A 16,017-nucleotide genomic window follows, 5' to 3' on the forward strand; every position below is an offset into this window, starting at 1 on the left:
ACCTATTTATACCAAGGTGGAAGCCTCTCCTTTCCTTTCCTCCACCAATGTAGGATGGAATTTTTCTTCTTTCATTTCCTTACTTTTTCCTTTTATTTATTTTGTAGTTTGTTATACTTAGTCGGTGGTAGTCTGATTTAGGGGTAATAAGCCGTTGAAATTGAATTTGGGGGTTTGGGTTTTAAATGAGTGTCGTACACTGCTTTTTTTCAATTGGATGTGCAAATATGTAAAGGCAAATAGATCATATCATTTGTTGTTGTGATACACTCAGATTAGAGCATCCATTGTGTTTGAATTGTTGAATTGGATATTTATTTAGGGTTTCGCATGGAAGCCCCTTTCGTGTATAATCTAATGCTGCATAAAATCGGAAGATAAAGGATGACGCTGGTGTTGGTTGAGAGCCGACAATGGTGATTAGTGGTGGTGGGGAGTTGGTGCCAGGCGGTCGTGGCTTAAAGGGGACAAAGAGTTTCAGATTGTGTGTTTAGAGAGAGAGAGAGAGAGAGAAAGTGTGTGTGTGTGTTAAAATGTTTTAATTGTTAAAATGTTTTTAAATAAATAGATAAAAGGACCAAATTACCCTCATGTGCAAGGCACATGACCATATATAACAAGAAAAATTAACTCAGTTAGTGCCAAAGGACGTAAGTTGAAAGGGATTTGATACATGAACTATGTCTTCTGCTATTAGTTTCGATAAAGGACGTCTACTGAAAATCCGATCAAACATAAATGACGTCTTTTTCCATTTTGTCTATTGTAAATATATTTTTTTGGATTTTAGTTTATTTATTGTAAGAAGTTAATAATATACTTGAACCTATTTTGATTAGACAAAATGGCAAAACATGTCCTTTATGTTTGCACGTTTTTTCATTAGACGTCCTTTGGCAAACTTAATGACACAAGACGTATTTCATGTTTCAAATTATGGTCACGTTACGTCCTTTGGTACTAACCCAGTTAAATTTTCTTGTTAAAATTAGTCATGTGCAAAGCATATGAGGGTAAATTCGTCTTTTACTCTTTCAGGGACTATTAGTGTGAAATCACAACATAACTGGTCAGATGGTGGGATATTAATAGTAAGACCTGAACCGAACAAAATCTTTCTATTAATAATGTCAATAGGATTTTCTTGAATCAAAGCAAGAGCAATTCCATTTCTTGATTTGGGTTCAGATTCATATTCATATTCAAATTTCTCAAATGGGTTGTTGATTTCTTCAAAGATCTTTTTGGGTTTGACGGGGCTTTGTCTAAATCCAAATGGGTTGTTAAGAACTGATGTTGGTGATGATTCTACATCAAGATTTTTTGAACCATTCAAGAATCTTGGAGAACCAAAAAAAGATGAAATATTATAACCTGCAAATATTTCTCTCTCTGTACGCATCACCATCACCAACCACCGTCACCATTTCCGACCTCCATTTTATCTGAATACCGCCGCCGTCGTCGTCTAATCACTCTCTCTTTTTTACTCTGAGCAAACAAATATCCAGATCCCACAATTTCTTGTTCTAATACCTTGTTTCAGGGTTTGGAAACCCTAATTTGGGAATTGGTTATTGAAATTTGGGGTTTTTAGCATTTGTTATGGAGTGAGTCGGAGAGAAAGGTGTCGGCAGTTTCAGTGATTGATGGAGAGATTGAGGGGGCGGTGATGTGCGCCGGCGGCGACGTGGTGGCGGCAGGTGGTGGGTGAAGTTGGGTTTGAAGAAATACGAAGGGGATGGTAATCGTGGTAGATGTGGAGTGGTGGGTGGCGGCGGTTTGCAACAGGTGGTGGTGGTTTTGGATTTTGGAGAAGAAAGAAGATGGTGGCGTGGTCAGCCAGCGGTGATGGTGGTGGTCAGGTGACTGAATTTAATGGTTGTCAGAGATGAAGTTTTCTAGCGGGGCCGAATTTGGTGGTGATAAGCGGTGGTGGTGGTGTTGTGGTAGGTGGTGGTCGGGGGAGTGGTGGTTAACATGAAGAAGAAATGGAGATGATGATGAAGATTGGTGGGATGAGAGAGGGAGAGAGAGATGAGTATTTTTTTAAAAGGCCAAATCTTTAGTCTAGTTACACAAACTGTCCTTAAAGGGGGTAAAATAACCACACTGTCCTCATGTGCAAAATACATGACCATATTTAACGGAAAAATTTAACTTGGTTAGTACCAAAGGACATAACGTGAACAAAATTTGAAACATGAAATACGTCTTTTGTCTTTAAGTTTGCCAAAGGACGTCTAATGAAAAAGCGTGCAAACATAAAGGACCTGTTTTGCCATTTTGTCTTTTGATTATTTATGTTGGGCTATGTTCATTTTTTAATGAAACGTTGAATTAATTATCTACTTAATTTTTATATTTATTTGTTTATGTTCATTTGTTATAATTTTGATATTATTTTGTTAAAATTTTCATTTTAGTTAAACTTAAAAGAAAAAATAATCGTGTAACTAAATTCATATTGGGAAGTTAAATTAGATTTGATTACAGGGTTTGTTTTACATTTTATGTTTCTAGTATCTATATATTTTTTTTGTATTTTAATTTAATTTATTATACGAAAATTAATAATATACTTAGGGTTTGCTGATGAAAGGGTTTAACAAATAAATAAGATGTTATAACATGTTTAAAAGTTATATGGGTTTGATGAGACCCATGATCCGTTTATTTTTTTTACTATAAAATTGTTTCATAATTATAAATAATATATTTTTATAAAAAAATCGGATATTAATTTTTATTGTATCCCTATTTTACAGAATTTTCATATCAAATATTTGGTGGGATTAATTTTTAATATAATGAGATGTTATAACCCGTTTAATGACTATCTAGGTTTGGTGAGACTCATCCCCTTGAATTCGGATTAAATGCATGTTAGCGAACACTGACGATGTGTTAACATAACATAGGGTTGACAATGCGTTATGTTGTTAACATATTGTAGCAACGATGCGTTAATGTTTAAAGCAGGGGTTCCACGATGCGTTAGTTGATAACGCATCGCTGCTACCCTATGTTAGCAACATAAACGCATCGTCAACCCTATGTTATGTCAGCAAGTCCCCGATGATGCGTTTATGTTGCTAACATAACATAGGGTCGACGATGCGTTTATGTTGCTAACATAGGGTAGCAGCGATGCGTTATCAACTAACGCATCGTGGAACCCCTGCTTTAAACATTAACGCATTGCTGTTACCCTATGTTAGCAACATAAAGTATTGTCAACCTTATGTTATGTTAACACATCGTCGGTGTTCGCTAACATGTCGCTGGCAACGAGATATCAAAGAGACAAAGTTGGAAACTTGAATTTGAGTGGACAAACTTAGAACCACATTCTATAAACGGACTATTTTAAGAAATTTCCCCATATTATATATTACTCTTAGTGCGATAAGAGTACGATTTGTGATTTGAACTTTTGCTACAAGGCTGTCATGTCATCATCTAAAAGTTATACGTCATCTAGAAGCCAGGCATATGCGACAAGAATATGCTCCCTAGAACTTTCATGATATAAGAATATTATTATATTAATAATATATTATTTAATACAATTTATTTTATTTTTTTAACGACACTGGATATACCCTAATACCCGAGTTAGTTTTCTTTGTACAGGATCTTAACCCATACTGGTTTTGAGTGACATTTCAGACGTGACTCGTCCAGAAACACCATCAAGAAAGAAAACCACTATTATGGAAAAACCCGAAGTTAATATCTAAAGCCTTAACCATCATACATATGTTATTGTATTAGAAAACCAACTACGATACAGCTATTCTATATTTATTATACTTTTGAACCCTGGCGAAACTCCCATATATGATTTTTCTAGTGGATACATGTTATAAATTAAAAGTGCTGATGAAAGCTAAAACAATCATATACTTGGCAAGGCTATGTGTAGTGGGAGACAAATGGCGATGAGGGTGACCACATCATTCCACCCTTAAAATAAAAAACACTCTTTGCTGATTGGGCGACACATGTCACAAAACGCCCTATTTTGTAACCCCCTACTACACATAGCCTAACTATTTATATAAAAGTTAACTACATCTTGTCTTATCTTACTATACTAATAAACAAAAATAATGATGCTTAGTTATCCTAACCACATTCAATCCTATCATAAATCTTCTAGTCTCATTTCTCCTTAACTCATGATATCCATGGGCCATGGGTGAAAATAGTTTGACCCATGAGTTACCACATTTTCAATATATTTGAAGATATCATGCACACATAAATAACAATTTAAAACAATTTAGAATCTAAAATATAATTATGCTTAATGTGTACCTTAGTTTTTATTAAAGAAGTTAACATTTTTAAACATTAAGAATTCGTGAATTCAGTTTGAATTATACAAAGCTTCTCACTTCATATATATATGTATAAAGTTTTAGTTATGCTATTTAATTTAAATTTTCAACCATGTGATTATTTAATTTTAAATCTTTAATTTAATATTCTAAACATATTCATTTAAAAAGAAAAGTTTTAAACATTAAAACCATGAGTAAAAAAACTGGAGTTCTACAATTTATGTTTTTTGATGAAAAGTTATACATCCGAGTTGGAAAACGTCAATTCTTTTTTTTTTTTACTTCATAAACACATATCACATAATCAATTTCAACAAAAGAAATATAATCACATACAGAAACAACTTTTCATAGTAGCTACTTTCGTATGACATGTATCAATCATTCTATATGTACTTATAATATTTTGATTTTATTATTGTTGTGAATCCGTTTGGATATGATTTTACTGTTTCTTCGAACTCATAGTGGTATTGAAACTCATAGTATTATTTAATTTGTGTTTATGTTTTCCATATGAATGTAAAATTGAGATTCTAGCATTTTTATTATTTGTAATACATATTTTATTTTTTTTACCTTTAATTTTGCGTCTATATTTAAAATAATAAACTTTATTACTTTTTTCATTTGACAAATCTCATGCAATACACGGGTTCAAAAGTTATTATTTAATAAAAAAAAAGTTAACATTTGGTTTAATAGACGGGTTAATTAGTATACATAAATATTTGATTTTTTCTCTCATTTTCATTTATGCATATTATATAAAAATGAGAAATGAAACAAAAGAATACATAATTTCATATAGTTAAAATATTCATTCATTATATATTTATATATATATTTCTTCATTATTTAGTTATAGTTACAACTTAAAAAAAATACATTACTTGTAAGTTGTAATTTATTATTTTATATAGTTATCACTTAGTTTTGTTTTGTATTCTTTAGCATAATAGTAATAAAATTAAGTTGTTATTTTAAATTAAAACTAGAATCATTTACGAGTGAAACCGAGACAAGACAATGCCAAACTAGAGCTAGGAAAGCTTACAAACCGAACAAGCCGAATCAAAATTCGTTTTCAAGGAGCCAACATCAAGCAAGATATAGGGCAGACGGATTGGGCCCTAGACGAGACTGATACCACTCGTTACCATCCTGCAATGGCTGATACCGAGGCAAAAATCAACTCGATCACTTTGTCTATGCTAAGCAGTTAATGCGGAAAAATATCGGATATCGGTCAAGTACCGATATATGAGATATCGTTTTTCACGGTGATATATCGGTTATATATATATATAACACATTAAAACATTCATAATATTAATACTTAATAGTAACATCAAAACTTCAAAAGTGAATATACACGTATCAATACTGAATACTAATTAATATGCTTAGAAAGTTATATATGTTATGTTTTAGATTAAAAGGCGTGGTGACTAGGCTTATTGTGCACGAGAATCATACATACACCATATTTAGGATTTTAGGTGAGCAGGGTTGGGTGTTCATATTTAAGATTTTAGGGATTAATAACTAATATAATATATATGGGCTTTAAAAGCACGCATAACAGGCCCAACCGATATATCGGTGAGATGGCCGAGGCACATAAAGTAAAATATCGCCGATATATCGGTACTTATCGGCCATAATATCGGCTCCGATATTAAAAGCGATATTTTGGACCGATATGCTGTTGGTGGGCCGAGAACCGATATATCATTGATATAGCATCGATATATCGTTGATATTGATAGCTTAGTGTCTATGTCACCATCCCAACCTTGATAGATGGAGAAATATGTGGAAAGAAGAACATTTTGGGATTAAGTTTGAAAACAATAAGTATCACAAAAATCATTTTTATTTTAACTTTTTAAAATGATAAAAAATTAGTCTTTTAAAAGCCTTAAATCTGACTTTTTGTAAAAGCTAATAAGTCAATAAGTTGTTTTCAAACTCAATCCCAAACATGCTCGACAAATAATGGCGCGGTAGAAAGCTGGCTTGTCGCTCACGTGAAGGAGTATAATAATAATAATAATAATAATAATAGATAACGGTGGTGCAAATAGAATTGGTTTAGAGTCATGTACTGCAAGCACACGACTCAATATCTTCCAAAATTCATGTTCCACATAACCTGAATATTTCAGTACAATTGCGTATACAAAACCACAATCAAATTAGGTTAATACTTCAGACTCTTTCATTTTCTTTATTATTATTATTATCCATGGAGCAAAGATGGTGGATAATATTGCTTATTACAGTTTCTCTATTTGTTGTTGGTTCAACTGCTAGAGGTAACAACAACAATTCTAAGACTTAATTTTACCCTAAAGTTTATTACTTTATATCAAATTCAAGCTTTTTATGGACACAGGGTTTAAAATCAAGCATAAGGTTGACTCACCTCTGTACAATCACACACTCACCACAATTATGGTGGAATATGCTTCTGCAGTAAGCTCTGTTTATTAATTGCACTCGATATATATATCGGTTATCAGTCCCTTGGTAAAATATTGGTCCCGATATTATCGGCGATATTGACCAATATTACCAATTTTCCCGATATAAGTTTTTTAAGTCTTGTCAGTTTTTAGTGTTTAATGTTAATGTTTTAAGTCTTATCAGTTCCTACTTGCTACAATTGTTCGTGTTTTGTAAGTTGCAAAAGGTTAATTTGTTAATGATGGGAGAATATACTGAATTGTTACTGTTAAATTTTAAAATTACCGATATCTCAAATATCGGACCTTGACCGATATTTAATATTTTTCCGCGTTAACTGCATAGTTAATTATATACTATAAAAGGAATTAGTGTACATAATAAGTTGATAAGATATTACTGTGGGATATTGCAGGTTTACATTTCGGATTTAACGGATCTTTTTACATGGACCTGTTCAAGATGTGATGGTCTAACCAAGGTATTTGTTGGTGTATAATTTATTTCGCATAGCAATCTTTCGGCCCATAAGTCTCAAAGCTTCGTGTTTAATAGGATCGGTTTTGCTATTCAAAAGGGGGTTGCCTGTTTACATGTCACTTTATTGTAAATGTTTGAAGTTTATGGTAAAAGCACGTTGAACTTATGTAACAGCTGCACAATGTGTTCGATTTTTAAGAATATAAAATGAAATTACAAGTACAAAACAATTTTAAAAATAATGCTAATGTTTGGTGTTTTATTGAATCAGGGATTTGAAGTTATAGAGCTCATTGTTGATGTTCAGAACTGCTTGCAGGTGCATCTGGTTTGTACTGCTTTAGTGGCATTAACTTGATAACTTGATGTTGATTGTATACTATATTGCAGGCATTTGTTGGGGTTGCAGATGATCTTGATGCTATTGTTATTGCATTCAGAGGCACTCAAGAAACCAGGTATTGGTTTTGAATATCGATAATGATTAACTGTTGCTCATTTATATGTCGGTTTATGTTTGAGTAACTTATTTATGATCATAGTATAATGAACTGGATTGCGGATCTGTTCTGGAAGCAGCTTGACTTTGACTATCCCGGTTGCACAGACGGCAAGGTGCTTGTTGCAACGATTTTGCTTATTGTGTTTGCACATGCGATATTATTATTATAATTTCATCTTTGGTTTCGTTGTTTCAGGTCCATCATGGGTTTTTTAGTGCTTACAGTAATACAGCCATGCGTTCGGGAATTCTTGATGGTGTTAAAAGAGCAAAAGACGCATATGGAAACCTTAAAATTATGGTGACTGGACATTCAATGGGTGGGGCAATGGCGGTTTTTTGTGGATTGGATCTTGCGGTAACTATCATTATTATTCCGCCCCTTAATTTATTCTGTATCTTTTGAATCTATATTAACGGATTGTTTATGCTTCTACAGTTTATGTATGGATCAAATAACGTTCAAGTTACAACCTTTGGACAGCCTAGAATCGGGAATGCTGCTTTTGCATCATATTATAGTAAAGTTGTACCAAATACGTTTAGAGTGACACATGCGAACGATCTAGTCCCGCATTTGCCTCCTTATTATCATTATTTCCCACATAAGACATATCATCACTTTCCAAGAGAAGTAATCGTGTTTGACTTTCTACACTTTTAGCCTTTTCTATACATACATTTCAAATATGTTATTTTCTTTCCATTTGCAGGTATGGGTTTATAACATTGGATTAGGGTTTCTTACGTATCCCGTTGAGATCATCTGTGATGGTTCTGGTGAAGACCCTGAATGTAGCAGGTAGGTCAAACAACTTAATTATATATATATGTAATGATGAAATTTTAACTGCCCGTTGAATATTTTCAGATCGGTGTCGGGAAACAGTATTTCAGATCATTTGACTTACTTTGGTGTTGAAATGGGGTGTGATGTACCAAGCAAATGCAGCATTATTATGACCCCTGATCTTGCTTCTTATGGAGAAGTAGATAATAATGGTAATTTTGCCTTGAAGAAGGAACCAAAAGTGAGCGCTCAGTGAATCAACTTGTCTCACGATTGTGTATGTATGCGTTTAAGGTTTAGGGTTTAGCGTAAAATTGTATAATGTATAATGTATAGTTCTTGTGTCGCTTATTATTTCCACATGTTCGAAATTTTTTTGTTGTATCATAATCGAAGGCATGCAAAATGCATGACTGGGCTCCAAATTTCTTTATTAACAATCACTTTATAATCAATGGTTGCAAGCTTGAGACTTGTTATTCACAGGGTGTGTTTTTCATTGTTTACATCAACATTATGTTGATGTCAAATTTACTTCAACATCAAGTCATCAACACTAGGAATAAATCAATAGCTTACAAAAGAGTCTGTTCGAAAGCAATCATCTGTGGTGTCTATTAGTAAAAAAATAAAATACAATTGTCTACGTAACATGAAAGAAACTCAAAATTGTGTACAAATTAATTACCTTTTGTATTCAACCGACTCGTTAAATATTCATGTTCCCATGCGTAAAATGAATATTTAAATCAAAATAAAATCAGGAGAAATTCCTAAAATACATATTCTCCTTATTGGACTGTATGAAAGGTGTTCTTCCATATCTTCTTTGAATTTACCAACTTTTATAAGATACAGGCTCCTTCTTACCTGCACATAAAGAAAACAATCAGTTAAAAAAAACCATGGATTATCCGCATAACCTACAACGTCTAGTGGAAAACAACCGGCACCTGGAAGCAAGTGCAGCACGAATCCATGAATCATAAACTCCATATTCTCTCACTCTGCACATAAGCAACAACATTTCAGTTAATCATTAAAAAAATCTATCAAGATCATGAACATAAACATGATGATGACTTACGAGTATGGATCATTAGGATCAATGTCTTGAAATATGTTGACATAGAAACGAAAACCATCCGGGCTCACATCTCTACATAGAAAACCTTGAGAAAAAACAATATAAAAAAAAATACTGTTAGATATTGTATATTATATGTCACTAAAGTTTAATCAAAATATATACCTTTACTCTCAGCAGCAAGCAGATGCTCTTTGGCCATAGCTGGAGCAATTCCAAGTGTTCTTGCAGCATCAGTGGCACTAACCCCGGCTTTTAATGCATCAGGCTTTTGTACTAATGATCTTATCCTAGATAACACCTACATTTGCAGCATATAATTCTAGTAAATCCTATGTTTATGTCACGTCACACATAAAAAGGTTTTGAAATTTCAGTACCTCTTCGTCACTGTGAGACTTATTTTGTATGACCATAACACCACTTTCAAACTTCTTAAGCATTACAGGACTGCAATTAAGCCGACAAACGAACATATATTAGTAATCTAATTCAAGAAAATGAAGAAATGCAAGACCGTATGCATACACGTTAAATTTCTCCCATAGTGAACATGCGCGCAACAAATCATCAGGTGAAATTAGTTCTGTTCCTCGAGCCCGATTAAACAGACAGTATACATCTATCAGATTCATTATCCCACCAGCTCTCTCTAATGGAACTTTCACAAAATCGGCCAACTAAATTTATAACAAAAAAGGATTAAAACTTTCTCAAATTTGAATTCATTAATACAAAACTAGCAGCTGGGAGTAAAACCTGACGGGACAACTCTTGGTGATATAACGCGCCGGCTGATTCTTTAGTGACAGGGGAGACAATACCGACACTTAACAACCAATCCTGCATTTCTTCTTTAGAACCCATTTCTTCATCATTTGCAGCATTAGCTTGAGAAGATGATCCAGACAGAAGCTTTTGCCTCATTTTCTCGGCTAATGCCACCATATCTTTAGCTTTATTCTAAACAACAAATACTATTATTAAATAATTTACATTTCAATGAACCCTAAACATATAATTGTACACATACCATTAAAGCATTTAAATCTTGAAATGCGTCCTGCAAGCTCTTATCAGTACTCTCCCACATCTCCTGCTCCTTTCTCAAAATTCCCGAAACCCCAACAACCGGCATTTTGATTGCCAGTCCGGTATCAACATTACTCGACCCACCGCCATCACCCAACTCAACCCGACCCGATCCACCTTCCCCAGAACCCGAAACCGAACCCTCCCACGCTCTCCCCCTCCACGCCTCCCAAAACTTCCCCACAAACGAATCCGGATCCGATTTCCCACGAAAAACCAATGTAATTACCGTTGATTTAGAACCCCTCTCTTGCACTTTTCCATCAGGCGTAATTGATACCTGGATTCAATTACAATCACGTAATTTTTAGGGTCGGTTAGAAATTCTGTCTCGTCTTGTACTGTAAACGAACCAAATGTTCAGCCAACAGTTCAAGAAGTTTAATTTTGTTCGTTTAGTTAAATAAACGAACATGAACATAGGCTGCGTTCGTTCATTTGTGCTCGTAAATGTTGGTAATGTGTTCATTTACGTTCGTTTGCTTATGTCTCGTCAGTTAAAGGTTTGTTTTATGTTTTCATAATCTTTTATTTGTAATAACTAATAACCAACCTAACAATTAAATTTTATAATTTTATTACTTAATGTTCAGTTTGTTTCGTAAATGGTTTTGTTTTATAAAGTCTTGCTTTAACTAACAGCAAATCTTACTAGCCGGGCTTGTTTAAATAATAAAAATGTAAGCTTTATAAAAAAAATAATAATAATCTTGATACCTGAAACCTAACCCTAGGGCTGGCGAACATGCCCTTAATTGACTTCTTGGAGTGAAAGATATGGGTCACGGCGGCGAGTGGGACAGCCGCCGGAGATGACGTGGCATAAGGGGTGGCTGATTCTGGGTTAGGGAGCCAGATGAGACGGTGGGTGGTGAGAACGATGAGACCGGATTTGAGAATTGGGAGATTTGGGTTATCTTCGTTGACCAGGTCAACGGAGGGTTGTAAGGAGGATTCGACTTCGCCGGGGCGGAGGACTGGACGGCCGCTGGTGGTGGTTTCCGCCGTTAGTAGCCACGCTCCGGCCATTGTTCGGATCACTGGTGTTTGTTTGTTTGAGTGGGAGATTTATATTAATGTTGACTGATAAAAGTTTGGATGAATGTACAAAATAGGTTTTTACTATGTAGTGACATGTTTTAGATATTAGATAAACTCATTCTTTTTCCTTAATAGGTTTTTATGCTCTTAATGGATTGTTTAAAGGGAATTAAGATGCAGGTATAAATGGTTTATAGAAGTATTTTTAGTTTGTCGAGCAAAAAAAGTTTTGGAATGCCTTTTTGGTTGATTACGGAAAGTATTTTTCATTTGTTTATCACAAATCACTTTCCGTGTATTTGAACTGCTTTTATTTTAAAATGTCAGCTATAAGTAATAGTATGACTAGAAATTAGGGATGTGCGCGGTTCGGTTCGATTAATTTCGGTTAATAACCGATATCAAACATTGGATAAAATTTTGCTTAAAAACACATGAAATGAATGCTTAAATACATGACATGAAGGTATAACTACATGAAATGAATGAATACATATATATTGAGATATTAGTACATAAAATAGAGATATACATAGATGAAAAATGATAGTACTAAACTATTAATACGTATAATACATGAAATTGAGGAAAAAATGCATAAAATGAAGAGTTCGGTTATTTTCGGTCATTTCAGTTTTCTGTTCGGTTGATTAACAATTCGGCTATCGCTCACCCCTACTGGAAACTGGATCATGTGATTGAATCGAAAATCAATGTATATATTTTCAAAAGATTATATAACAACATTATCAGTTTGATACTTTAAACCCTATATACAACTATTTAAGGTTTTATACTTAAATTATAAAAAAAAAAAAAGGTATTGTTGCATATTATTTTGAGCTTGTCATGTGTTTATATAGTTAAATATAAATTAGTTATCTATGACTGATCCAGTTATGAACATGTTAGCAAGTCGTTTTATAGTCATCAAGTATTGCTTTTATTTATGTCTTGGAAATTACTTATGCTGTTTAGTAAAATTGGTTAATAGTTGAGTTGAGCAATAACATGTTATGTATATTTGGAGACTATATGAGAAAACTCCGACCATAGTTGAGACATAAAGAGCAACAAAAGCCAAAATATATTTTAACTATGGTATTACACGCGTTTGTGTTGTACACTTGTATCTTACCATGATTCGGATGATACATGAATGAATTGGTGATACACAAGCAGAGGTAAACTGTCACATATAACACATATTTACGTATGCATTAATTGTTGTTACACGGGCAAAAGTAGATGCGCAACTTTGGATCCGCATATTGCCATTGCTATAGACAAGATTTTTGGGAATTCCGTTGGGATTGTTGAAACATAAATCCGCTATGGAGCTGTTGAATGTCATTACGCCTCAAAGAGATGTTACCAATAATCTCCACAGGAACAAACTCCGTTCTTGAAATGATGAAACCGATGCAAGTCACGTACAATAATCTCTCGGTTTTCAACAAGTGATATAAACTTAGTCGCTGTATGACAATCACCACACACTCGAAGGTTCTTTCTAATATGTATAGTTGTTCCTGGACGCGAATTCAAAAGCCCATAAGCAATAGCGAGTTTCTCACTATGAGTACTCACCATTTGTTCTTGCAGATCATCTTCTGCATCATGCATCAAATCACTAGCAGGCACGTAACCGACACCTTTAATCTTATCAACCAATTTTTCAAGAAAATCATAAATCTTGCTAGAATCATAATGCCATGAGCTTCCAGAATAAAAGGTATGAACTTTATTTTCTAACTCAACTGAACTATAACCAGGTGTTTTCTTTATCCCTCTTTCTTCCATTTTACCCCTGATTTCACTCACTTTATCCCACATCGAAGCCGTCGCGTATATACTAGCTAAAAGTACATAATACCCACCATCATTCAGGTTCAACTCAAACAATCTACCTGCAGCCATTTCTGCAAGTTCAACATTTTTATGAATCTTGCAAGCACCCAACATTGCACCATAAACATTGACCCCGGGTTCAACGGGCATGTTCTGAATGAAATCCCAAGCCCTGGTTAGCTTACCTGACCTACCTAACAAGTCAACCATGGCCCCATAGTGATCCATTGTCGGCTCGTTCTCATACTCGTTTTTCATTTTGGAAAAATAATCAAACCCCTCTTCCACAAAACCCGAGTGGCTACAGGCTGAGATGATGCATAAAAATGTTATCTTGTTTGGTTTTATGTCTCCAGCTTCCATTTCTTTAAACAGTTTTATAGCTTCCGTTCCATACCCGTGGGTCCCGTACCCGTCAATCATAGCATTCCATGTTGTTACGTGTCGGTCATCCATTAAATCAAATAGCTTTCGAGCGGTAGTAATCGCTCCACATTTGGCATACATGTCTACAAGCGCGGTTTTCACAAATACGTTTTTATCCAAATAAGTTCTTGCGACGACCCCGTGGACCCACTTTGCTTGGCGTAATACTGAGAACTCAGTTACGCCTGCAATGATGCTTACCATGGTGAATGAATCAGGCTCGATGTGTTTTATTTTCATGAGACGGAAATGATTCAAAGCGTTGACTATTTGACCATTTTGCGCGTATCCAAGTATCATCGCGTTCCATGAGACGAGTGTTTTCTCTCTCATGTTTTTAAATATTTCAGCAGCAATGTCAACACACTTACACTTACAGTACATGGAGATTAAAGAGTTCATGACCGAAACATCACGATTTAGACCTAATTCATTGACCAATGAATGAATGAATTGCCCGCGTGTAAGATCACCCGAATCAGCACACGCGTGTAGAGCTGCCATAATGGTCACACCGGTTGGCTTAACTCCACCGTCCAACATTTTCTCAAAAAGAGATATGGCTTCAGCATAATTACCATTTTCTGTATAACCACCGATCATTATATTCCACGGGACCACGTTTTTACTACTCATCTTGTCAAATATCACACGCCCCATGCTTAAACACCCGCATTTCGTATACATGTCAACTAACGCAGTGGCAACATTTGCGTGACGGTCATACCCTGACTTCAAAACATATCCATGAACCGACTTCCCAACTTTAAAATAACCAAGATTACCGATAGCAGGCAAAATGGAGATAACTGTGACGGGATCCGGTCTTAATCCTTCACTTACCATCTGTGAAACTAACTCCATCGATCTCCCCGCAAAGCCATTCTGAGCACGTCTCTCTCAGGCAATTTAACAAACACCTTATATGCATCATCAATTAATCGACATTTCGCATACATATTAACCACACATGTCATAGCATACACATCCCCTTGATGCCCATTAACAATCATCATCGCGTGCACCTCTTTCCCTTTGCTAACAAGCGAACTCTCACCACAAGCCTTCAAAAGATAAGTAAAGTTATACACCACCGGCTGCACACCGTCGTCCATCATACGACAAAAGAACGAAAACCCATCAAAAATATAAGAATTCTGAGCATACCCTTTAAGCATTGTGTGATAAAGAGCATCGTTTTTATGTTCAATTGGTTCGAATACACGGGCGGCTTCGGTTAAGCTGTTGTACTTGCAGAACAAGCTAACGAGCTTGGTTTGAAAGAGGTGTTCTTGATAAAGACCGTTTTTGATTATTTGTGGGATGATTTGGTGAAGCTTTTGGATTGAATTGCAGAGTTCTAAGAGGATTGCTGCTGGGTGTTTGTAAATGTGAGCTGGGATGTGGGTTCTTTGAGCTAGTGTGTGTTGGATGCGAGAAGATGGCATTGGTTTGTTGTTGGTTTCTTGCCTGATTTGAAACGAAGCAGACACTGAAGTAGTCATTTTTATTGTTGTGCGAGAGTGGATGATATTATGGCCAATCTCAAAAGGATCATGTTTTCAAGATGGATGATTTTTAAAGGGGCTTGTGCTTTTGAAAAAAGAACTCGAAACAAGTCTACAGCTTAACTTATAAGTTGTTTTTTCAAGCTCAGCTCACAAGTGGTGGCGCTCCTGGCACCCTAGCACCATTTCATTAGCTAAACCATTATGAGGATTTTGTTGAGGGGCGTTAAGGGGGATAGAGCCCCTTTGGGTGCTAATGTATTAACATGCGTGAGGGCTTAAAGAGTGGGAATTCATCAATTTTTCAATAATAACATTCACATATACAATATTGTTATCTCTAAATTTTATTTTATATAGTTGCTCAGTTTAATCATTACACAAAAAGTTGGAAAAAAAACGACAGTGCATATGTTGCG

General features: G+C 34.9%; 2 protein-coding genes and 1 pseudogene across 3 annotated transcripts; 1 reads left to right on the forward strand and 2 right to left on the reverse strand.

The window, feature by feature from the left end:
* The first annotated feature begins 6,499 nt into the window (after positions 1-6,499).
* LOC143540594 (putative feruloyl esterase A) lies at positions 6,500-8,979 on the forward strand. The gene is made up of 10 exons (XM_077033613.1): positions 6,500-6,670; positions 6,751-6,830; positions 7,237-7,302; positions 7,573-7,620; positions 7,692-7,759; positions 7,844-7,916; positions 8,000-8,161; positions 8,243-8,437; positions 8,517-8,605; positions 8,675-8,979. The coding sequence occupies exons 1-10, from the start codon at positions 6,601-6,603 to the stop codon at positions 8,847-8,849; spliced, it is 1,026 nt and encodes a 341-aa protein (XP_076889728.1). The 5' UTR covers positions 6,500-6,600; the 3' UTR covers positions 8,850-8,979.
* A 265-nt stretch (positions 8,980-9,244) lies between these two features.
* On the reverse strand, positions 9,245-11,856 carry LOC143542855 (vacuolar protein sorting-associated protein 36-like). 2 transcript variants are annotated; one of them, XM_077035340.1, is made up of 9 exons: positions 11,490-11,856; positions 10,714-11,052; positions 10,440-10,643; positions 10,209-10,360; positions 10,061-10,130; positions 9,852-9,981; positions 9,681-9,765; positions 9,547-9,600; positions 9,245-9,463 (listed from the first exon to the last, which is right to left on the reverse strand). In XM_077035340.1, exons 1-9 carry the CDS (start codon positions 11,799-11,801, stop codon positions 9,460-9,462), a joined length of 1,350 nt encoding a protein of 449 aa, XP_076891455.1. In that variant the 5' UTR covers positions 11,802-11,856; the 3' UTR covers positions 9,245-9,459. The 2 variants fall into 2 exon arrangements, with proteins under 2 accessions (XP_076891455.1, XP_076891450.1); XM_077035335.1 differs by having other exon boundaries at positions 9,246-9,463; positions 9,846-9,981.
* A 1,180-nt stretch (positions 11,857-13,036) lies between these two features.
* Positions 13,037-15,671, reverse strand: LOC143540604 (pentatricopeptide repeat-containing protein At1g11290, chloroplastic pseudogene; annotated as a pseudogene).
* Positions 15,672-16,017: the final 346 nt, after the last annotated feature.

The sequence above is a fragment of the Bidens hawaiensis genome, unplaced genomic scaffold (assembly GCF_021521415.1).
Source record: "Bidens hawaiensis isolate Kalapana, Puna unplaced genomic scaffold, B.hawaiensis_p1.1 tig00000820_1, whole genome shotgun sequence".
Lineage (NCBI taxonomy): Eukaryota > Viridiplantae > Streptophyta > Magnoliopsida > Asterales > Asteraceae > Bidens > Bidens hawaiensis.